The sequence below is a fragment of the Schistocerca serialis genome, chromosome 7 (assembly GCF_023864345.2).
Source record: "Schistocerca serialis cubense isolate TAMUIC-IGC-003099 chromosome 7, iqSchSeri2.2, whole genome shotgun sequence".
NCBI classification, from domain to species: domain Eukaryota; kingdom Metazoa; phylum Arthropoda; class Insecta; order Orthoptera; family Acrididae; genus Schistocerca; species Schistocerca serialis.
The window spans coordinates 526,543,257-526,568,311 of NC_064644.1; the positions used below are offsets into that span (position 1 = coordinate 526,543,257).

Genomic DNA, 25,055 nt, shown 5'->3' on the forward strand with positions numbered 1-25,055 from the left:
AAACTCTGCCCACAAATAATGCAGTTAGCTTTCCACTCTTATCAACTCTTTCACAATGTTTTGTCAGTAATCTCTGTCTTGCTTTTTACTTATCTTCCCCGTTTAAGCTCCCAGTTTTTCAAATCTTGTCCGGTGTAGTACCCAAAAATCAGTCTTTCCTTCACATCCCATCTGGTAAGTCACCCTGACCTGGGTTCTGAGCATTTTTTTTTTTGTAACTCTCCCCATTTCCTAAACCTCACCAGACCTTTTCACTCAGCTCTCTCTTCCTTACCCTTCAGCCTTTCTGCCAGAAGGAGACACTGGTTCTGAAAGCTTGAACATTTCCTTAACTTTTATTACATGTTTTCTCCTGCTGCCACTTGGTGAGTAGATTTTTTTTTATCTATACAGTTATGTTATGATTTCTTGGACAGTGTGATTACAGGTGATGAGACCCAATTGTTTTTATTATGATTCACAGACACCATGACCAATGGTATCAAAAGAAAAATTCACTCAATAAAACTGTACATTTTTTTTTTGTAACTCTCCCCATTTCCTAAACCTCACCAGACCTTTTCACTCAGCTCTCTCTTCCTTACCCTTCAGCCTTTCTGCCAGAAGGAGACACTGGTTCTGAAAGCTTGAACATTTCCTTAACTTTTATTACATGTTTTCTCCTGCTGCCACTTGGTGAGTAGATTTTTTTTTATCTATACAGTTATGTTATGATTTCTTGGACAGTGTGATTACAGGTGATGAGACCCAATTGTTTTTATTATGATTCACAGACACCATGACCAATGGTATCAAAAGAAAAATTCACTCAATAAAACTGTACATCTACAAGGCTACTCAAATGCTATTTGGGGAGCAAAATAACTGATGATGGTCGAAGTAGTGAGGATATAAAATGTAGAATGGCAATGGCAAAGAAAGCGTTTCTGAAGAAGAGAAATTTGTTAACATCAAGTATAGATTTAGTGTCAGGAAGTCATTTCTGAAAGTATTTGTATGGAGTGTAGCCATGTATGGAAGTGAAACATGGACGATAAATAGTTTGAACAAGAAGAGAATAGAAGCTTTTGAAATGTGGTGCTACAGAAGAATGCTGAAGATTAGATGTGTAGATCATATAACTAATGAGGAGGTATTGAATAGAATTGGGGAGAAGAGGAGTTTGTGGCACAACTTGACTAGAAGAAGGGATCGGTTGGTAGGACATGTTCTGAGGCATCGAGTGATCACCAATTTAGTACTGGAGGGCAGCGTGGAGGGTAAAAATTGTAGAGGGAGACCAAGAGATGAATACACTAAGCAGATTCAGTAGGATGTAGGTTGCAGTAGGTACTGGGAGATGAAGAAGCTTGCACAGGATAGAGTAGCATGGAGAGCTGCATCAAACCAGTCTCAGAACTGAAGACTACAACAACAACAACTCTGGAAATCTCATTTAAGTGGCTGGTAGAAGATTCACTGGACCATTGCCACAATAATTCTCAATTATTCCACTCTCGAACAGTGCGTGAAAAACATGAACACCTATATCTTTCTGTGTGAGTCCTGATTTCCCCTATTTTATTATGATGATCTTTTCTTCCTATGTAGGGCAGCATCAACAAAATACTTTTGCATTGGGAGGAGAATGTTAGTGATTGAAATTTTGTGAGAAGATCCCGCCATGAGGAGAAATGCCTTTGTTTTAGTGATGCCCAGTCCATATCCTGTATCATGCCAGTACCACTTTCTTGCTTATTTCATGATAATACAAAATGTGCTGCCCTTCTTCGAACTTTCTCAATTTACTCCATTAATCCTATCTAGTAAGGATCCCACATCACACAGCAATACTTCAAAAGAGAACAGACAAGTGTAATGTAAGCAGTCTCTTCCATAGATCTGTTGTAGCTTCTAAGTGTTCATCTAATAAAACAAATTCTTCAGTTCATCTTCCCCACAACATTTTCTAGGTGTTCTTTCCACTTTAAGTTGTTTGTAATTATAATTCCTAGGTATTTAGTTGAATTTATGGCCTTCAGAATGGATTGAATTATCATGTAATCAAAGTTTAATGAATTCCTTTTAGCACTCATGCGAATGACTTCAAATTTTTTATTATTTAGGGCCAATTGTCAATTTTTGCAGCATAAAGATATCTTTTCTAAATTGTTTTACAATGTTTTTTTATCTTCTGATGATTTAACTAGGCAGTAAACAACAGCATCATCTGCAGAACACCTAATACTGCTGCTCAAATTGTCTCCTAAATCGTTTATATAACGCTATCCTGTGGAATGCCAGAAATCACTTCTGTTTTACTTGATGGCTTTCCATCGGTTACTACAAACTGTGACCTCTCTGACAGGAAATCACAAATCCAGTAGTGTAACTGAGACAATATTCCATAAGTAAGGAATCTGATTATAAGCCATGTGTGAGGTTCAGTATCAAAAGCCTTCTGGCTTTTGAGAAATACGCAATCAATCTGAAATCCCTTGCTGATAGCACTCAGTACTTCATCTGAGGAAAGAGCTAGTTGCATTTCACAAGAACAATATCTAAATCTGAGTTGACTTCAAGGTAATTCATAATGTACTAAAACAATTTATGTTCCACAATCCTGCTGCTTATCGATATTAATGATATGGGCCTGTAATTTAGTGGATTACTGCTATTGACATTCTTGAATATTGGTGTGACCCACGCAACTTTCCAGTCTTTGGGTATGAATCTTTCCTTGAGCAAGCAATTGTATATGACTGTTAAGTATGGAGCTATTTCATCAGCATACTCTGAAAGGAACCTAACTGACAGACAATCTGGACTGGAAGACTTGCTCTTATTAACCAAGTTAAGTTGCTTCACTACTCTGAGGGTGTCTACTTCTAAGTTACTCATGCAGGCAGTTGTTTTTGACTCAAATTCTGGAATATTTACTTTGTTTTCTTCAGTGAAGGAATTTCAAAAAACTGTGTTTAATATCTCTGCTTTAGTGGCTCTGTCGTCAATACTACTTCCACTGCTATTGCACAGAGAACACATTGACTGTATCTTGCTGCTAGCACACTCTACAAACAACAAGAATCTCTTTGGATTCTCTGTCAGGTTTAGAGATATGGCTTCATTGTGATTCTGTTTAGTGTACCATGGGGGATCAGCTCTGTCGTTTGTTAATTTATTTCATATAAATCTCTCAATAGCTGTCGACAGTATTTCTCGGAATTCAAGCCACATATGGTCTACACTTACATTGTTTATTTGGAAGGAGTGGAGATTGTCTCTCAGATAGATGACAAGCTAATTTTTATCTTCTTTTTTGAGTAGATATATTTTTCATTTATTTTTGGTAAATTTGAGAGTTACAGTATTCAGTCTTGCTATGACAACCCTGTCTTCACTAATCCCTGTATCCACTTTGATGCTTGCTATTAGCTCAGGATTATTTTTGCTGAGAGATCAAGTGTGTTTTCACAACCATTTAGTATTAACTGCTGGAAATAATTTTCAGAGACTGCGTTCAGCACAATTTCAGATGATGTTTTACACATACCTCCGAATTTCAACATGTATTTTCAACAACACATCGAGGATAAATAATTAATGAGTTGGGCACTTTGATATTGGATTCAGTTTTCTTTGACCCTTTCATTCATTGTATCATTTGAGTTGGGAGGTTGGTAAAAAGATGCAGTTATAATTTTATTCCAGTTACGAGAGAAACTCTCCCCTCATCCTTACAACAGATGACTCCACATCATCTGAGGGCTTAAGTGACCTAGACTTCCTTTTCAATCTTTCCTATAACACCTTCTCAAGCTCTCAGAATGAAAGTACTGGGTTCAAAAACTAGGACAGTTTAGCTTAATTTTATGTGGCTCTGTCACCAGTACAAAATATTTCATCTCCTCCTTAAGGTAAGTACTGGCCAGCAATTCTGTCGCGAAGTTTGAAACAGCACATACAAGTCTCACATAACCACAAAAAGGCATGCATGGGTAAGTTAAAATAAAAATCCCACTCATTTTTTCTCTGATGACAAGGGGAGGTCTATGAGTTTCATCCTGAAAGACACACCATAATCATCCTCTCACTATTATCACCTCAGACATTTTAAATTCACTGCCTGATAGAATAACTTCTCCAGACTTCCCATACAATACAGTTTTAAGTTCTTTGTATTCAAATTCCTGCAATCTCATCAACAACTGAGAATGAAATATCAATGATAAAAAAACCTGCAACAACTATTTCTGAAACAATAATTCATTTTTCAGTAATTAAGGTATTGTCACAGTGATATCTGTACTCTGAATGATAAAAAAGTTTCACAGGCTGCTTGTAGACATATGATAACAAATTGGAAATATCTAGAAACTCCAGTGATAAATTATAGTTACTAAATTCAAATACTTTTCTTTTTTTCCTCCTTGTGCCATGAAAATCAAACAATAAGATTGTAAATTCTACTCTGTTAGCCCATATATCATTTATAACACAAGAGGTACACTACAACAAGTTAAGATATAATTACAATTCATATATTGTACAAATATAAGCAGAGGTTGCTTGTACTTACCAATGCCCTCAGAAGCACTAATTGCACTTGTTTCGGAAAGCATCTTTCGAATTGCTTCTGCCTTCTTAAGGCGATGCAACTGCTCTTCTGCAGAAAGTTCAGGCGCCTAAGTAACATAAAAACATGGAATTTCTATTTGATTGTGAGGGCATTCTTCCGGAGAATTTATGATGCTGGCATTTTAAAATTAACTGATGCACATAAAACTTGAAATGCTATTATGTAAGGTAACAAAATGGAAAAACAGGGAATACAGATTTTTAACTTGTGTTGTGACAGTACCTGCTCAGGAATGTAGCGTTCTGGGATAATAATCTTGCTTGGTGTACCAAGTATACTATCAATGGTGTTTTCATTGTATTTAAAGTCCTTGTGACTCATTGTTGACCTGACAACATCAGGTGCATTAATACGTGGGCGGAGTGCTCGTTCCATATCCAGATCATCTCGCGACCGTGCAGATCCCTGAAAAAAGGATGAATGGTTTGGGTAACATTTAGTTTCACCTAAAGTTTATTACCATCTGTAATTCTAAAAATTTTTATGCAGGAAACAACTAACAGATGATAATTTGGGTTTTGTCAACGTTTTTATGTTATGTATTTGTTTAAATCTGGCTTTGAATTAATATAACCTAAAAACTTTCATTACAGAGATTTCCATAATACACTATTCCACCATGGAATCAACATTTTCTGATGTGGATAATTTCAGACTATGAAAACAATATGTTTTTCAAAAGTTTAGAGAGTGAAATTTATGTGTGAAATAGGAAATTGTTAACTTAGCTACAAAGTCAGAAATATATCAACTTAATGTAGTTGCTCAAAATCCACAGTCATTGAAACAGACAGAATATTACTATCTTTGATTACTTTCACAGTCTGTGTAAATGATATTGTAAGCATTACAGCAATCCCTGCAGTTGTGATATTTATAGAATAGCACAGGAAAACACATATCAGGTAGTTTTCACAACAAATTTGGGTTATTTAAGAATTATGTTTATCATTTCTGATCAGACTGTAATTTGTCAGACACTAATTTTCCTAAAGAGTGTCTCACAATGTAACAATGTCATCAATCTGCTGAAAGAAAAATTCACGTTATCATTACACTAAGATGAGTGAAGTGAGAGAGAAATTGGATACTGAACTACATGTAAATGGGAGGTGACAGTGTATCATTATGTTGTGCTCAGTACATTGCAACAGGATACCACACAATGTTTTAGGTAGTGGAGAGTGAGGACTGAGACAAAAACTGACGGAATGGAGAAAATAATGCCAGAAGAAATATGATCACAAAATTCAAGAGTGGAAACTGATAACTGACAGTTAAAAATGCTCCAATGAGTCATGACAGAAACTGGGCAAATACTGATAACACAACAAAACAGATAAATATTATGCTTTTGAATTTAATTTGGAATCAAAGTAAAATATAAAATTTAGCTGTCACTGAATAACTGGAACAAGGGAGAAATAAATACAAGTCATCATTCATTTCATTTTGATAGTAATCATATATTCATCTACATTCAGAACATTATTTACAACAATAAACAGATCTGCACATTCCATTCCAACCTGAGAGTTACATGTCTTACACTTCTGTCACTTTTCTGTATCTTTTATTGCTTTGCTGGTTACTCATTCAGTCTTTACAAAGATCTTCAATATTTGTTTATAAGAGTTTTACTCTGTTTTCTGGTCTGTTTATTGGCAAACATTAATCATTACTCAATGTGACTCAAACACGAGAGAAATTTCTGCCTTTGCCATGTTGCAGTGCTAGGACAACTTATGACCATACAAAGTGGAAGGTAGGTAAAATTTAAAAATATTTTACCTGTCCACCAATTAATGCATTCTGACTATGAGCATATTATACTTGTTGTATGCATATTAATGATTTTTGGACTGCTTTGTCCCTGTCACACCCTGGTGTTATGACTGATTGGTGTTCTGGAGGTGCTGTCTCGTGTATCATTATGGAACATAACAGTGCAATTTCCCCTTGTATTTAGTGTCTCAGACCTGTTACTGGGTTGTATCTCTTCTAATCACCTCTTTCTATGGTTAGAGAGCTGTCTGTTTAAATTGAGGAACTAGACACTACGTTCTGAATTTTTTAGGAATAAAAGAGACTACTCACCAAAAGACAGAAGTGCTGTATCATCGATAGGTATACAAATAGGAGATACGGAGCTTTGGTAGCTTTTGGAATGTACTTCCTTTTTCAAGCTTGTAGGGAAAACATGCGCGCGCACACACACACACACACACACACACACACACACACACACACACACACACACACATATATATATATATATATGTGTGTGTGTGTGTGTGTGTGTGTGTGTGTGTGTGTGTGTGTGTGTGTGTGAAATTTTTTAGTATAAGGATCTTTATTAGGAATGGTAATATACAGTAATGTCACCTTGTACTTTAATATAATTTGCTAACACACCATCAATCTTGGCCCAAGATTGCACGCACCTGTCTATCTACACTGTGCTCAGTCGACTGCTACCTCTTCCCTGGCCCGCTGTGAGTATACTGGGGTGATGTGGGGTAGGGAGTGGGGGGACTGCAAGTTACCTTAGGTTTAGGCCAGGAAGATTATGGGAACAAAGAATATGCTGTAAGGATAGCTCCCATCTGCGTAGCTCTGAAAATCTGGTGGTGGTGGGGAGGATCCAGATGGCATGGGTGTGACAAAGCCCAGAAGTCCAACATAACCTTCAATCCCTGCTGAAATCCTTAGGCCCTTCCCAGAACCACCTTCTATATGCTCCAAAAATCCACAAATCTAACAATCCTGGGTGCCACATTGTGGCTGGTTACAGTGCCCCGACTGAAAGAATCTCAGCCCTTGTTGATTAATATCTCCAACCAACTGTCAAAAATCCAGCCTCCCACATTAAAGATACCACCTCTTCGTGCACTGGCTCTCCACCATCCCTACATCCGTACCTTCTGGATCTCTACTCATCACTGTTGATGCAACCTTCCTATACACCAACATCCCTCATGCCTATGGCCTGCCACGTTTGTACACTACCTCTCCCAATGCCTGGCAGATTCCAGACATGCTGCTTCATTCCTTGTACACCTTACCAACTACATCCTACTCCATAACTACCGCACATTTGAAATGAAGGTATACAAAAAGTTTGTGGCACAGCCATGGGCATTTGCATGGCACTCTCCTATGCCAACCTCTGCATGGACGACCTAGAGGAAACATTCCTAGCTTCCCAAAACCCAAAACCCTTGTTCTGCTTCAGGCTTATTGATGACATCTTTATGAGATCTGGACCCAAGGCCAGGACAACTTACCTTCATTCCTCCACAGTCTCAACACCTTTTCTCCCACGCAGTTCACCCGATCCTGCTCCTTCCAAGATGTCGATCTCTTCCTCTCAGATGGCTCTATCCTCACCTTGGTTCACATAAAACCCACCAATCACCAACAGTACCTTCCTGTTGACAGCTACCACCCCTTCCCACCAAAAAATCCCTCCCATGCATCTGCAGTAATGAGAACTCTTTCACCGAGTATGCTGAAGGCCTCACAAAGGCCTTAACAGACAGGCAATATCCTCCAGACCTAATTCACAAACAGATCTCCTATGCCATATCATCAAACGCACCTGATCCTCACAGACATCCCAAGAACTAACCACAAAGAAGTGGCCCCCTAGTCACTCCGGACTGGAATGATTGCACCACATCCTTCAGGGCTTTGATTATCCATCATTATGCACTGAAATGAGGGACATCCTACCCAAGATACTTTCAACCCCTTGCAGAGTGGTGGCCTGCCACCCACCCACCCTCTACAACATCCTAGTCCATCCTTCTGCCACTCCCACCCCCAACCTCATGCCTGTTTAAGACACAGATGCAAGACCTGCCCAATCCACCCCTATTACAGTCCCATCACAGGCTTATCCTACATAAACAGAGGACAGGCCACCTGTGAAAGTAGCCATGTTATATACCAGCTCTGCTCAACCACTGCATAGCATTTTACATTGGTATAACAACCGACCAGCAGTAAACCAGAATGAATGGTCACTACCAAAAACAAGGTGTACCACCCAGTGACACAACAGGTGGCAGAACACAATAAGTGAGTTTTCACTGGCTGCTTCACAACCCGTGCCATCTCGATCCTACCCACCACCACCAGATTTTCTGAGCTGTGTAAATGGGGGCTATCCTTACAGCACATCCTTCGCTCCCCTAACCTTTCTGGTCTAAACCTATGGTAATTTGGTGTCCCCCTCCACCACCTCACCCCAGTACACTCACAGTCGGCCAAGAAAGAGCTGGCAGTTGCCTGAGCACAATGTACGGAGACAGGCACATGTGTGTGTGTGTGTGTGTGTGTGTGTTTTTTCCCTACAAGCTTGAAAAATGAAGTGCATTATGAAAGCTATCAAAGCTCTATACCTCCTTCTTGAGTAGCCTATCGACAAAGCACCGCTTCCGCCTTTTGGTGAGTCATCTCCTTTATTCTTAAATAATTCATAATTCTCAAGCAAAGCTCTATACCTCCTTCTTGAGTAGCCTATCGACAAAGCACCGCTTCCGCCTTTTGGTGAGTCATCTCCTTTATTCTTAAATAATTCATAATTCTCAAGCAAAGCTCTATACCTCCTTCTTGAGTAGCCTATCGACAAAGCACCGCTTCCGCCTTTTGGTGAGTCATCTCCTTTATTCTTAAATAATTCATAATTCTCAAGCAGAACTTATAACTCATGAATTTGCTATTCTTTCCATAAATTTAAAAAGGTAACAAAAAAGTTTTTTGTGGATATAGCCAAAAAATAAGCATCCACTAATCTACATATCTGGCTGATCTCTCAACTTATGGGGGAGAACAGACAGAACTGAAAATAGAAGTTAGCATTCACTCTGTTCAGCATGCCAGTACTTGATTCTCAATATGTTATCTTTTACTATATGTGCTTTTGCTGTCTATTACTTTTATTAAAACCTGTGTTTCAAATTTTTGTTTTATACACTTACTTTCAATGTTCTATGATTGACTTTATTTACATATTCAAATGCAAAATCTTGAGTTAGATAGTCTCAGTATTCATTGTCTCCCTTAGTATTGCACAGAACAATATTAAAAAACTATAATAAGAAAGTTCTAAAGCTAAACAAAACTGGGAAAGCCATTTATTGAAGTGACTTATAATGTCAATATCAGCTTTTTAAAATAGAATAAAAAGGACCTGTGGATTTTTATGTGAACAGCATTCTTTCAAAAAAATGCTAACTCAGCTTAAAAAGTAATGGTAACATTTATATACTAAAGCTAAAGCAGGTGCGCAGATGGCAGGGAAACTGGAAGAAATATGAGCATGCACTCTTTTTACCATTCTTGATGCAGACACTTCCATATCAAGCAGTGGCTTGCTGCTGGAGACTGTGTGATGACGCCTCTTCTCTTTGGGAACAGCCCTCTTGCGTGGTGACTGGGACACTTCCTGCACGATGGCACGTGCAGCTTGGCTCTTGAACACCGGTGACAGCTGCGAAGGGCTTGGGCTTGGACTAGGGCTGCTGCTCACACTGGTGTACTCGCCATCCTTGAACTATAGGCAGGTGCCATGCAGGTCGAGGGACAGCGTGCTAGGTAAGCTCGAGGTGAAAGCATACACACAATTTGAAGCAGAGTTTTGAAAACAGGAAAATATTTACCTGCTTCAGTTTCACATGCACTGTGAAATTGTTTTGTTGTTTCAAATTACAAAAAATCTGAACAGATGAACAATAACAATATTAATTAGGATAGACTGCTACTTAACATGTAGAGGAGGGATTGGGTGGCATATTTAAAAGTGGACTGTTGGACATTATTCAGCTTTCAGACAAAGTCCTCTATCAAATGAAGAAATGCACATTCATAAATGCACAACTCACACACACACACACACACACACACACACACACACACACACACACACACACTCACACACACATGACCACTGTCATCTCATGGTGCTTGCTGTAGAACTACTTCAGTGAGTAGCTGTCTTGGCTGGAGTGGGCAGTGGGGATACAGTGAAAGAGGCATGGGGGCAAGGAACGGAAAGAATAGCAGGGTAAAAGCATAGAAGGGTAGGGGTGGGGGAAGGTGCTGCGAGACTGCCTGTGTTAGTGTACAGAGATGTGGTGGGGTCAGCATGGGGTGCTGATACCTGCAGCATCAGGAGAGCTGTGCTGGAAGAGGGAATTTGGGAGGGGGGAGGAGAGGAGAGGGGCAGAGAGAGGACCATGCAGGTGGGCTGGGTGAACAGGAGGCATGTGTGAGGCTGGAGTGGGAGCAGAGAATGGGATGAGGCAGTTGGGTCTGGCTGCCACTCATCACCACCTCTATGTGGTGAGTATCAGTCTATCCTAATGCGCATTGTTTTGTTTATTCCTTTGCTCATGGTGTAGTTTTCTTGACGTAGCAATAAAGATGCCATGTTGTCAGAAATACTTGTGAAATTTTCAGAAAGCCATTCATAATAATGCAACATCTATTGCAGTCTTATCAAAATACACATTTAACAGAAATATCAAAAAAATTGGGAGTGCTAATCGTAATTCTATTCAATGCAAAAATTTGAGGAAAACAATGAAAGAGGATAAATACAGGAACTGGTTCCTCAACATGCAAATGATCTGTGTGTCAAATGTTAAAATAAGTCTATGCACTATGGCTGAAGTAAGTAACTTCAAAATTAAAGGGGAAAGCTTAAGGATCGTTACCAGATATGATGGAGATCACAATTATGCATTCTGCTTCCATTCAGTCCCCAGTGGTCTCTACTGATGTTTGTGCTCTATAATTAGTCTGCTTCTGCCCGTCTCTCACTATACACATTAGTCAATGGCATTGACAGATGACTGAAATCGTTAAATCTGAGCAAAATTCCTAGGGCCAATGTAATCCCTATTGGATATGGCACAGCATTTGTGTCTGAATTACCCCTCTTTTCGCCGTAATATACTGTAGATCAGTTGAACACAAAACTGTCCTTAGTGGGTTCTAAGAAAGCACAGGTCAAACCTGTCTACAAGAAAAGTAGCAGAAGTGATCTACAAAACTACCATCCATGTATTTGACAGCCATTTGTTGTAGAATCCTGTAATATATTCTGAGCTCAAATACAATGAGGTAACTCAAACAATAACCAGCACATATTACAAAAAATTCAGCCATATGACACCCACTTGCACTTTTCTCATATTACATTCCAAAAGACATGGACCAAGGAGATTAGGGCCCCAGCACTTAGGTGACACACACTTCGAGATAGGCAAGTTACATGTTTGTCTTTTCCCATGTTTTTCTTGTAGTATATTTTTAAAATTTTGTATGTGTTTCTATCTTTAAGAAGTTTAATCCTGCATTTTGTAAGTGTAAATTCATTCAACCTGTAGCATAGTAGTTGCTCATTTGTTTTGTTTTGAAGATAAGCGCCTGTTCATTTAGTAAGCTTGTCAGTCAGGCCCCACCTCTTGGCTGATACACATCTCCAGAGCAGCTAGATACATGTTTATCTTTTCCTTTGTCTTCTTCACAGTATATTTTACAAAATCAGTAGTGCAATTTTCATTTCTTCTGAACAGCTGGCTACATATGTCATTAAGGCATCAGTGCCCATTGGTGCCTGATCAGGAGGTTAGCATACTGCATATCTGGGTTTATGTCTGCTTTTATAGTTTACTTCTTCATTTAGTCTTGCTAGGCTGCTGGGTAGGATGCATGCATGCTGTGTGCAGATGTAGAAGGAGCTGGCCACAGTCTGGGGTAGCTGACTGTAGTTTTCGCTATGGTCAGTCACCTTCAGGCTGCTGCCTCAGGGTGTAATGGTGGCACTGTGCTGTTGCTCACAGTGGGGTTTCAGTTGCCTGAGACTGCAATCATGTGTGTGATTGGCATTTGTGTGTGTGTGTGTGTGTGTGTGTGTGTGTGTGTGTGTGTGTGTGTGTACATTGTTGACTAAGGCCCTTCTCCCTCATTTGCTTCACCTGGTCCTACTCAATGCAACAAGCCACCTTCCTAGATATTGATCTGCACCTCAAAGATGGCTAAATCAGTACCTCTGTCCATATCAAACCTACGAACCACCACCAATACCTCCACTTTGACAGCTGCCACCCATTCCATACCAGGGAGTCCCTCTCATTCAGCCTAGCCACCCACGGTCATCGCATCTGCAGTGATGAGCAGTACCTTTCAAAATATAATGAGGGTCTCACTGAAGCCTTCACTGGCCATAATTATTCTCCCACCCTTGTACAAAAACAAATCTCCCATGCCTTATCTAACCTGTCTTCCACCACCTCCCAAAGTTCCACCGTCCAGCCACAGAGGAGTATTCCCCCTTGTAATTCAGTAACACCCAGGACTGGAGCAGCTGAATTACATTTTCAGCCAGGGTTTTGATTACCTCTCGTCGTGCCCTGAAATGAGAAATGTCCTGCCCACTAGCCTTCCCCCTCCCCCTCCCACAGTGGTATTCCGCCATCCATCGTCCATCCTTACACAACCCCTGCTCTCAATCCCTTACCTCATGGCTCATACACCTGTAATAGACCTAGATGCAAGATCTGTCCCATAAATCCTCCCCCCCCCCCCAATCCGGTCACTAATATTGCCTATCCCATCAAAAGCAGGGCTACCTGTGAAACCAGTCATGTGATCTACAAGCTAAGCAGCAACCACTGTGCCGCACTCTATGTAGGCATGATAACCAACAGGCTGTCTGTCCACATAAATGGCCACTGACAAACTGTGGCCAAGAAACTAGTATACCACCCTGATGCTGAACACGCTGCCAAACATGATATCCTTCATTTCAATGACTGCTTCACAGCCTGTGCCATAGTGATCCTTCCCACTAACACAAGCTTTTCTGAATTGCACAGGTGGAAACTTTCCCTGCAATGCATCCTATGTTCCCATAACCCTCCTGGCCTCAACCTTCGTTAGTCACTGTCCTCACCCATCCACCCCCTTCCCTGTTCCCAATCCAGCACTATACAGCAGTCATTTCACCATCACACCTAGTCTTTTATATTTCTCTCCTTTTCTGCTACTTCCTCCCCTCACCTCCCCCCCCCCCCCCCCAAATCCTTCCTCACCTCTTGCCTGCCCTCCGTCTAACCCGCAGCACTTCACTGTCTGCCACCCCCACCATACTATCCTTCCCCCTCCCCACTCCAGCCTCCTCCTTACCCCCACCCAGTCACCACTCCCATCATGCACTGGCGCTGCTGCTCACAATGTGGTTTCAGCTGTCTGAGACTGCAGTCGTGTGTGTCAGTGGTGTTTGCGTGAGTGAGAGTGTGAGTGTGTGAGAGTGAGTGTGTGTGTGTGTGTGTGTGTGTGTGTGTGTGTGTGTGTGTGTGTGGTCTATTGTTGACTAAGACCTTAATGGTTGAGAGCTTTAATTGTGAGAGTCTTTTTGTTGTGCCTATCTGCAACTCAGCATCTCCGCTATATGGTGAGTAGCAACTTTCCTTTTCATAATATTTTCCATTGTTTGTTATGAGATCATAAATCAGTCAAGTAGGCTGGGAGAATGTTTCTTCTATAAAGTACTCATAAGCAGTTGTTAACATCTCATTTAGACAGTGAATTGTCATCATTTAGTTCCAGTAAGATGGACATAGACGGATTATAGGCAAAATACAAGCAGAAACTGTAAATTGTGGTCAGGAGAATTATGTGCCTTGTAAGTGGATTAAGGACAGAAAAGGTCCACCATGATTTAACAATAAAATTTGTAAACTCATGAGGAAGCAGAGGTTGTTACACTCTTGTTTCAAAAAAGAATGCACAAATGATGACAAGCAAAGATTGGTAGAGATTTGTGCATCTTTGAAAAGATCAATTACCACCATTATATCTTAGCAGAAGATCCGGCAGAGAACCAGACACAGTTCTGGTCCCATGTAAAATAGCTAAGTGGTTCTAAGGCTTCCATCCAGTCACTCACGGACCAGTCTGGTGTGACAGTTGAAGATAGCAAAACAAAAGCTGAAGTTTTAAATTTTGCATTTAAAAAACCATTCACAGAGGAGAAACATATAAAGATACCATCATTTGACCACTGAACTGAATCCCAAATTGAAGCTATAGTAATAATAAACTTGTGTGAGGCCTTGTGTTGTCATGGAGAAGGAGAAGTTTGTTTGCATTTTTGTGGTGATGAACATGCTGAAGTTCTTTCTTCAGTTTCCTGAGGGAAGCAAAATACACTTCAAAGTTGACGGTCGCACTATGAGGGAGGATATGAAACAGAATAACACTTTCAGAGCCCCAGAAGACTGTCACCATTGTCTTTTCTTGTTAAAGGTGTGGCTTTGAAGTTTTTCTTCAGAGAAGAGGTAGTGTGGCACCATTCCACGAATTGCCGTTATATTTCTGGTTGAAAGTGATGAACCAATGTTTCATCATCTGTAATAATTTTTGACAAAAATTTGTCACATTCAGCTTCGTAACATGCAAGCAATTCCACACAGATTTTTTTAATTTTTATATTTATTTATTTATTTATTGTTCCATGGGACCAAATTAAGGAGAAGTCTCCATGGTCCTGGAACGAGTCAATACATGAAATTATAACATGATATTAGAAACAGATTAAATGAAATATAAAAAAACGTATTCAGGTGACAAGTAAGTTCAAATAAAGAAAATCAACAATGTAACACTGGAATTTGCTTAATTTTTTAGCTCTTCCAGGAGCTCCTCGACAGAATAGAAGGAGTGAGCCATGAGGAAACTCTTCAGTTTGGACTTAAAAGAGTTTGGGCTACTGCTAAGATTTTTGAGTTCTTGTGGTAGCTTATTGAAAATGGATGCAGCAGAATATTGCACTCCTTTCTGCACAAGAGTCAAGGAAGTGCATTCCACATGCAGATTGGATTTCTGCCTAGTATTAACTGAGTGAAAGCTGCTAACTCTTGGGAATAGGCTAATATTGCTAACAACAAATGACATTAAAGAAAATATATACTGTGAGGGCAATGTCAGAATTCCCAGACTATTGAATAGGGGTCGACAAGAGGTTCTCGAACTTACACCACATATAGCTCGAACAGCCCGTTTTTGAGCCAAAAATACCCTTTTTGGATCAGAAGAATTACCCCAAAAAATAATACCATACGACATAAGCGTATGAAAATATGTGAAGTAGACTATTTTTTGTGTTGAAATGTCACTTATTTCAGATACTGTTCTAATGGTAAATAAAGCAGCATTTAGTTTCTGAACAAGATCCTGGACATGGGCTTTCCACAACAGCTTACTATCTATCCGAACGCCTAGGAACTTGAACTGTTCCGTCTCGCTTATAATATGCCCATCCTGTCTGATCAAAATATCAGTTCTTGTTGAATTGTGAGTTAGAAACTGTAAAAACTGAGTCTTACTGTGATTTAACATCAAATTATTTTCCACAAGCCATGAACTTATTTCATGAACTACATTATTTGATACTGTTTCAATATTACACACAGGATCCTTCACTACCAAGCTAGTGTCATCAGCAAACAGAATTATTTTTGAATCACTTGTAATACTAGAAGGCATATCATTTATATAAATAAGAAACAGCAGTGGCCCCAGCACCGACCCTTGAGGAACGCCCCACTTAACAGTGCCCCATTGGGACTGAACATCACTGCCACTCTCAATATTGTGGAGAATTACCTTCTGCTTTCTGTTCTTAAAGTAAGAGGCGAACCAATTGTAAGCTACTCCCCTTACTCCGTAATGGTCCAACTTCTGCAGTAATATTTTGTGGTCAACACAGTCAAAAGCCTTCGTTAAATCAAAGAAAACACCTAGCATTCGCAACCTTTTATTTAATCCGTCGAAAACCTCACAGAGAAAAGAGAATATAGCATTTTCAGTTGTTAAACCATTTCTAAAACCAAACTGAACATTTGACAGCAAATTATGTGAATTTAAATGCTCCAGTAACCTTGTATATACAACCTTCTTGATAACTTTAGCAAACACTGGTGGCATAGAAATAGGTCTATAATTGTCAATATTATCCCTGTCTCTCTTTTTATAAAGTGGCTTCACTACCGAGTACTTTAATCGGTCAGGAAACCGACCACTCCTAAAGGAAAAGTTACAGATATGGCTCAGTACTGGGCTAACATACATAGAACAATACTTCAGTATTCTGCTAGATACCCCATCATATCCATGAGAGTTCTTGGTCTTTAGTGATTTAATTATTAACTCAATCTCCCTCTTGTCAGTATCATGGAGGAGCATTTCAGGTAACAGTCTCGGAACACTTTTTTCTAAGAGCGCTATATGATTCCTTGTTGGGACTAGGTTTCTATTTAGTTCACCTGTTATATTCAGAAAGTGATTTTTAAATACTATACATATATGCGTAACATGGACATTCCCACTACGCACTGATTCTATATCCTCGACCTGTCTCTGCAGACCAGCCACTTCCTTTACGACTGACCACATGGTTTTAATTTTATCCTGAGACTTAGCTATTATATCTGCATACCACATACTTTTTGCCTTCCTAATAACATTTTAAGCACCTTACAATACTGTTTGTAATAATGGGCTGCTGCATTTAGATTTTGACTGTTTCTAACGTTTTGATATAATTGCCACTTTGTTCTACAAGATATTCTTATCCCTCTAATCAGCCACCCAGGCTGCCTGTTTGTGTTAGTACCCTGTTTTGAACGTTCTAATGGAAAGCAACTTTCAGAGAGCACAAGAAAAATCTTGAGAAAAGCATTATATTTATTGTCTACTGTATCAGCGCTATAAACATCTTGCCACTCTTGTTCGTTGATAAGGTTTACAAAGGTCTCTACAGCAACTGGATCAGCTTTCCTAAACAGCTGATGACTATATTTAACACGTGTTGCAGCACAAAAATCTTTGAGTGTTAAAATTTGTGCATCATGATCTGAAAGGCCATTCACCTTTTTGCTAACAGAATGCCCTTATAGTAATGACGAATGAACAAAAATGTTGTCTACGGTTGTTCTACTGTTCCCTTGCACTCTTGTTGGAAAGAATACGGTTTGCATAATGTTATATGAATTAAGGAGGTCTACCAGCATCCTCTTCCTTACACAATCACTTATACAACTAATATTGAAGTCACCACTTATAACTAACTTTTTGTATTTCCTATAAAGTGAGCCAAGAACCTCCTCTAGCTTTAGCAAAAATGTTGTGAAATTGGAATTTGGGGATCTATAAATAACAACAGTTAGAAGTTTAGCTCCATTAAATTTAACCACACCTGCACAACATTCAAACACCTTTTCAGTGCAGTACTTTGAAACATCAATTGACTCAAATGGGATGCCGTTTTTCACATACACGGCTACTCCCCCACACCGCAAAGAGCTCCTCGAAAAGCTGCCAGCCAACCTGTATCCTGGTAAAGGAAGCCTCTGAATTATCTCCTTATTTAAGAAGTGTTCAGATATACCAATAATTTCAGAGTCAACATCTATAAGCAATTCATTAACTTTATCTCTAATACCTTGTACATTTTGATGAAATATACTAATTCCCTCATTACTTGGATACCTAAGCTTTGTCAAAAGTGGTTCCTTTGTTAGAGAGACTTCCCTTAAGCAGGAATACCTATCAGCTGACTTCAATCTAAAAAAGGTGCAGCTCTAACACCTACTACTGCAGGAATTTTACCACGAGTGATCCCACCAACCCCACCTATGCTGTCACCTATAAGCTTTGCTAACCTTCCTTTCCCATACCTGTTGAGGTGCAGGCCATGTCTAGTGAAACCCATCCTTTGTTGATCTTTATGGTCTTCTGTCGGGCAGTGAGGAACCCAGTGGCCACATACCTTCATACACCCCAACAAGTGGAAGAGTGTGTCAGCACTACCAACAGAGACATCCAATTGAGCTGTGAGGTGTTTGACTGTGATCCATTGATCACATCGAATGAGCATGCCTGCACAGTCCAACAGTGCAGTAGTCAGAGATGTGTGCAGCCGGCCAGCATGCAGGAGACTGGATAGGTTTGCACAAACTCACTCCAGTGATGACAGACTCCTTGCCCAGTGACTCACTGTGCTTGTGTTCACTGCCAGTCTCCATTAACATTCTGCAACACACTATGAATGTCTGCAATGCTCTGGTTTTCTGCCAAAAGAAACTCAGAAGTAGATAAGGAAGAAAAGTCCAATGAAGTTTTGTGAGCTCCTCTCAGGGAATGCGAGTCCAGTGTGCTAACCACTACATTGTCTCACTTGGTACAAGTGAAACAGGAAGAAACCTTAATATGTGATTAAATGGAAATCACATACTTCGTGCTTGGAACATACCTTGATTACAGATGCCATTATGAAGGCCGTGGGCTGCCATCAACTGGAAATTCATGAAACTACAGGGGCTGAAATGGTATTACTCCATGATATCCCACAAGAAAGTCTGCATTTTTCAACTGGAAATGCTGAGAAAAAATATGTGCTGCATTACTCACTGAACACCCCTCGCATCTGGTGAAAGCGTACTTACGAAATTTCGAGAACCAGTATTAAGTGAAAAATCTGTGGAAGTGCTAAACCCCCCATGTATACTCCCCTAAGATCTAGAAGACAAGATTAGACAATTATAGCGTATGCAAAGGCAGGTCAGCAATCATTCTTCCAACACTTCAAATAAAAATGGTACAAAAAGGAAGGAACACCCTGTCAGTAATCAGGTCATTAGAGAAGTAGCACAAGCTCAGATTAGGACAGGATGAGGAAGGAAAGCAGTCATGCCCTTTCAAAGGAACCATCTTGGTATTTTCCTGGAGCAATTTACAGAAATCAGGGAAAACCTAAATCAGGATGGGTGGACACGGTTTTAACTCATGTCCTCCGTGATGCAAGTCCAGTGTGCTAACCACTGCGCTGCCTCACTTGATACAAGTGCAACAGGAAGAAATATTAATATGTGATTCAACAGAAATCATATATTTCACAGTGGTTTGCTGAGGATAGATGTAGATGTCATAAATCCTTATGCCATTCTCCCACTTTTCTTCCATTCTATGCCATCCTATCATCCACTTTCTTCATTCTGTGCTGTCCACAAGATGCTGAGGCCCTAAAACACCGAGATCTAATGTTCTTTTTTTCAAATGTTTACTAGTAGTTCTTTAGATTCACCCCAATTTCATCATGACTGATAACTATCAAATGGTGGTCTTTTTATGTGTGGAATCTGAATTCAAAGACTGTAAATGATAAGCTAATTTACTGAAATGCTTCTCATTATTAATACTGACAACATTTAAATAGACATCATGAAAAAATCTAACTGAAACTCAGGAGACATGATACACAAGATATGAACTCTTGAGGATAGAGTAAAATAGGGCAGTAAAAAGTCTAACACGAAATGTACAGGTTAATAAGTTATTATGCAAAGGGTGGAGGAATGAGAGAGAAAAATAAGATAAGAATCAGAAATGAAATTTAGACAAAATGAATGAAAATTTTGTTTAGATTGCCTGTAAATCAAAAAGGGGCCTTTTACTTTTTAATTTCTACCAGTTCTAAGTATCTGCTCAATCCCTAGAATTATAAATTTAACATGACATACAAGCATTAACAACTACATCCAAAGGGTTTAATTCTAATAATATACACATTAGTATACTAAAATTAAAGATAGCTTATTTTGATTATAGAGACTGACCATTTAACCTCCCCAGTCACAATTAGAAATCCAGCACTCTGCCATTATACTTTATAACTGATACAGAAAACTGATGTGGCTGTATCGTGGTGACCTAAGAAATTGTGTTGGAACACATGTATAAATGTCATCACTACGCTCATAAACAGATTACAAGGAAAGAGAAGGACATCAGATTTCAGTTCGCGTATCATCATAATATACAAATTCACAGTACTAGGGGAAACATTTCCTGTCAGTAGTGTAGAAATAGGCTGTAGTATTTATTTTACACACTTTCAGAATACAAGAGCACAGTACCGTAAGAAGTTTCAAGGTGGACTGTCGCAAACAATACTCTTGTCGGGTAGCATTCAGTCTCTATCAAAAAGCCAGTTTACACTTGATTCTTAACTTTTTAACAATTAAGAAATTAGTGAATTAATGGAAGATTGTCTAATAGAAAGAGGAATTGAAATGACAGGTTTAAAGGAGGAAGCCATAGAAGGAAATCATAGCAAAAAGCTTGCCGACGACTTAAGTTCTTTCATTCAAAATAATTACACACAGGATTGTACAATACCATAATAGAAAAAATATCCAGGTAAAACTTATGTAGCAGAAAATATTGCTGCTGCTTCAAGCAAAAAAATTTAACCTGATTTTAATAGCTGAGAAATTAAATTGTTGAAAATTGAACAGCAGTTTTTACAGTACTTACAGCTAATTAGCGTAGTATAATGTAAACTATCTAGGATAGAAAATTCAGCAGACAGTAGTTGCAAGAAAAAGATTTAGTAATGGATATGAACATGCAGAAATGATCATGCTAAGATGCAACAAAATATAACGAGTAGACATACCCTGACACGCTGTTGTCTACCATTAGCACCAGTACCCATTCCATCTCCTCTAGGAGAAGCAGATCGTATAGGTGGTGGAGGGGGTGCACCTGTCAGTCTTTCTCTCTTGCCAAAACCTCGTGGCAGAGACAAAGATCTTTGAAACTGGAGATCTATTGCTGGGTCATCGTCTTCCTCATCATCATCTACTGAGGCCGACAGCAATGTCTCGCTGAATGGACGAGATGTTTCACCTATTTCTTCCTCCACTGGACCCAGCTGTTGTTTCTGCAATAGATAATGAACAAAATAATGCAAATATTAATATGAAGTCTTGAAAGCCAAAGTCATTTCCATCCCAACAATAATAATGTATCTCTAAACAGTGTTTCATAGTTTCAAAACTATCTGAGAAATGAAAATGAAATGATCATATGGCATTATTGGGCAGCAGGTCTCATCTGCAGTTGGTTGGCCAACTAGTGCCAGTCTTTTTATTTGACATCACTTCAGTGACCTGCACATCATAAGAGAATTTATTCAGGGTACTGCATTTTTCCTTTTGACCAACAGAAAATATTGACTCAAAATATATTTTTCCTGACCAATAAGATGAAAATTTCAGTTTTATAAAGTTACTTGAGAAGCTGATTACATAATAAAATGTCAAAAAGAATCCAAACAATGGTATACAGCAAAAAAGACGAACACCAAGTGGAAGGGTTCTGAGCAGTAGTAAGGTATAAAACAAGTAGTTTAACTTTATAGCTCATCTTCTCAAGTGTTCTTTTTCAGTAAACATACAATCACATATAGTGTGTCTGAGAGGATAGTTTGTGTGTGTGTGTGTGTGTGTGTGTGTTTGTTTGTGGGTGCACGTGTGTTTTGCATTACATTGGATGATTCATATGCTGTATATTCCACAGATAGGAGTGATTGGAATTTGGAAAAAAATAAAGGATGTACATTCCATTCAACAGTACAACAGAATGATTTGGGGTTATGGAATAGTATGATACTTAAGTGTTTGTTTAAAAGACTGAAAAGTGGGATACCAACTGCCTCATTCTATCTTCCTCAGCACCTTTAAAAATTTTCTAAAAATCTTGGCATGCTAACATATTCAAACTCTTCTTAACATAAAACTCACTTCTCAATCCCAGTAACTATAACCTATTCACACACACAAGTCCAATGTTGTGACTTACTCAATACCATCCACTCCCAGTTTCCCACTCACACTCACTCATGCAACCCAGCTCCTTGTCATTATCTATTTGTCTCTCTTAATTGTCTCCTATCCTTCTAATACTGTCTGCTCTCATTCTCACTGCCTCCATCTGGCTCTCTCTTACGGCTGCTATCTCATTCATTCCTTTCCACTGCTGCAGTCTCTTCTCACTGTCATTCATTTTCATTGACTTTGTCTCTCATTATCACTGGCTTATACCCACTTCCACTTCCTTCTTCTCTTTATTCCTTTCCCACTAGCATTGTCTCCTCCACTCTCTGCCTAGCATTGTTCTGCCTCTGTCAACTGTGTTCACTGCTACTGTGATCACAAGCCATATTTTATGAGAAAATTTTTTAAGGTGCTGAGGAAGACAGAATGAGGCAGCTGGTACCCCACTTTTCAGTCAGAGTATTTTAAACGGGAGTATAGTCACTTTTTTTTTGCTCCAATAAAAGGATTTTTCTACTGTACCCCTTATTTTCCCTGCCACAGCAGGGCATGTCACTCATATGAAAAGAATTTTATGGGTCAGTAAAATTTTGAAAGTTGAGTTACGCGTTAGTCTTAAGTACCACTACATTTTTTTCACGTATACAAAGAGTGGATCCTGGTTATGAGGGTTCTGATATAGAGCTGCATATAGGACAACTGGAATGATGAGCATGATAATCATTAGGAGGAATGTGAAGGCACACAAGCACATCCAGAAAATCACACATACACACCACTCATGTTATGTTAATTTTTAAATAAATCCACATGATGATAGAGGTGCAATCCTCCAAAATTACTGGTCACATTCCTTCATAAATTTCATTTGATGTTCATATCGGTTGTCATTAAACATGTTGTAACCTGAAATGTCTAAATTCACTGCTAATTTCATCTCAATTTCCTAATTGTGTGCACATGTGCCCACACACACACACACACACACACACACACAGAAGAGAGAGAGAGAGAGAGAGAGAGAGAGAGAGAGAGAGAGAGCGGGGTGGGAGGGAGAGAGAGAGTAACAGTAAGAAGTACTTTTAATAGATCTTCAACTCACAATGATAATTTATCTAAGTGTAAGATACTCTTATAAGATTAGTTGCACTACGATTTTAAGAAAATTAATAGCTTCTTTGTAACCCTTTGTCAATGTTGTCTCTTTTGAGCCTGTTCCTTCGTTTGCAACATTTCACACTATCTTTCATTTTGTCCTTCAGTCTCTTTTTTTCAAATGTTGTTTGGTTTGTTCTTGGTTTGAACTAAAGCTAGACATTCTGCCAATTGAGATATTTGACTCTAATTTAAATGTGTTGCTATGACAAAGCTACTGAGTTTAATGAAAAATGTGGCACTGGAGAAGTGGAACTTAGCTACTGAAACAGAGAATGTTGATAAAGGCCTATTGGTCAGCAGCTTAAACTGTGGCTGAGGTATTTTGGAAACAGCATATTACACTACCTGAAATCCTTGTGCCTCAGATATGCTGTTGGCTGTTTCAGAGCCATCAGCTGCAGGAGCACGTTTACCAGTAGTAATTCCACCATTTGTCAGAGGAATACCAATATTACCACTTCTATCACGGTCCCTCTGTCGTCGTTCTGATTCACGTTTAACAATTCTTACAGTCTTTATTTCTTGTTGTTTTTCTTTTGGTATGATACCTACAAAGATAAAACAAAAATAGATACATCAAGTTCTTGTACACTTCTGTGAAGGACATTTATATGACAGATCATTAAATGGCGTTGGAGTACAAGAGTACAGTAATATTATTAAATACAAGGAGATGTATTAAAGAGGTTAAATGAATTCCTCCTGGCACCGTATTCCCAAATCTGGAATATTATGTTCACCTTTATTGCATTTACAACAACAGGTATTCAAAGTAAATAATTGGATAAATTCATTGTTGTATTATGAAAAGTGTTTCAAGAACAAATGTAACTTTTTGGTGGTAATACCATGGAACTTTCTGTGTGAGACATAAAATTACTTAACTGATATCATAATTCCTTATTTTAAGCCAGTAATTTGGAATTGTTGAATGTCATTGTTCAAAAATCCTACTAGTTACAAAAATCGAGTTCCAATATGCTACTGACAGTAAGTAAGTTATTCTAGGTTAATTCACATTTTGTTTTATGAACACAGTATTATTTGCAATGAGAACAATGAAATTACCTTTCTCATCTTTGTTTTTAACAGACTTGTACCTTCCACCATAAGGAAATTGTCAGGGACCTTGGTAACAAATGAACATGGTCACTGTAAGGATTCTACTGTTCAGATAATATTAGATGCAGCTGATTTGAATATTATTTTAGCTTACAAAATTTTCATATGTTTATTAAAAACAATGTGATTTGCCGGGAGCAAAATAATTTTGTTTGTCATTATGTATCCATTAACAACAATTCATAAAAGAATGCTGATTCTCAATAGGTGAAATTTTTAACCAAGCCACTGTATCTCCAAATCGTCTGTCTATCCTGCAAATATCTTCGTCCTACCATCGTGTGTTTCTTGCATGGTGCCTCATAACCTGTATCTGCTCAACTTCTTTTTTACATTCTCATTTCTGATGCCAGACTTACTTCTAGTTTTTTCCTCTTGTTTTGCACCGCTAGGTAGGGGCATAGGTGTGTGTGTGTGTGTGTGTGTGTCTGTGTGTGTGTGTGTGTGTGTGTGTGTGTGTGTGT

General features: G+C 38.9%; 1 protein-coding gene across 1 annotated transcript in view; it reads right to left on the bottom strand.

Annotated features, from left to right (window-relative positions):
* The window catches only part of LOC126413204 (zinc finger C3H1 domain-containing protein-like), a 525,925-nt gene that overhangs the window by 38,715 nt on the left and 462,155 nt on the right, over positions 1–25,055 (bottom strand). Inside the window, exons 14-18 of the mRNA XM_050083100.1 lie at positions 23,815–24,017; positions 21,150–21,416; positions 9,960–10,178; positions 4,841–5,023; positions 4,559–4,664 (exon numbers count right to left, since the gene is read on the bottom strand). Coding sequence (XP_049939057.1) covers positions 4,559–4,664; positions 4,841–5,023; positions 9,960–10,178; positions 21,150–21,416; positions 23,815–24,017 — 978 coding nt within the window. The remainder of the gene's footprint in view (positions 1–4,558; positions 4,665–4,840; positions 5,024–9,959; positions 10,179–21,149; positions 21,417–23,814; positions 24,018–25,055) is intronic.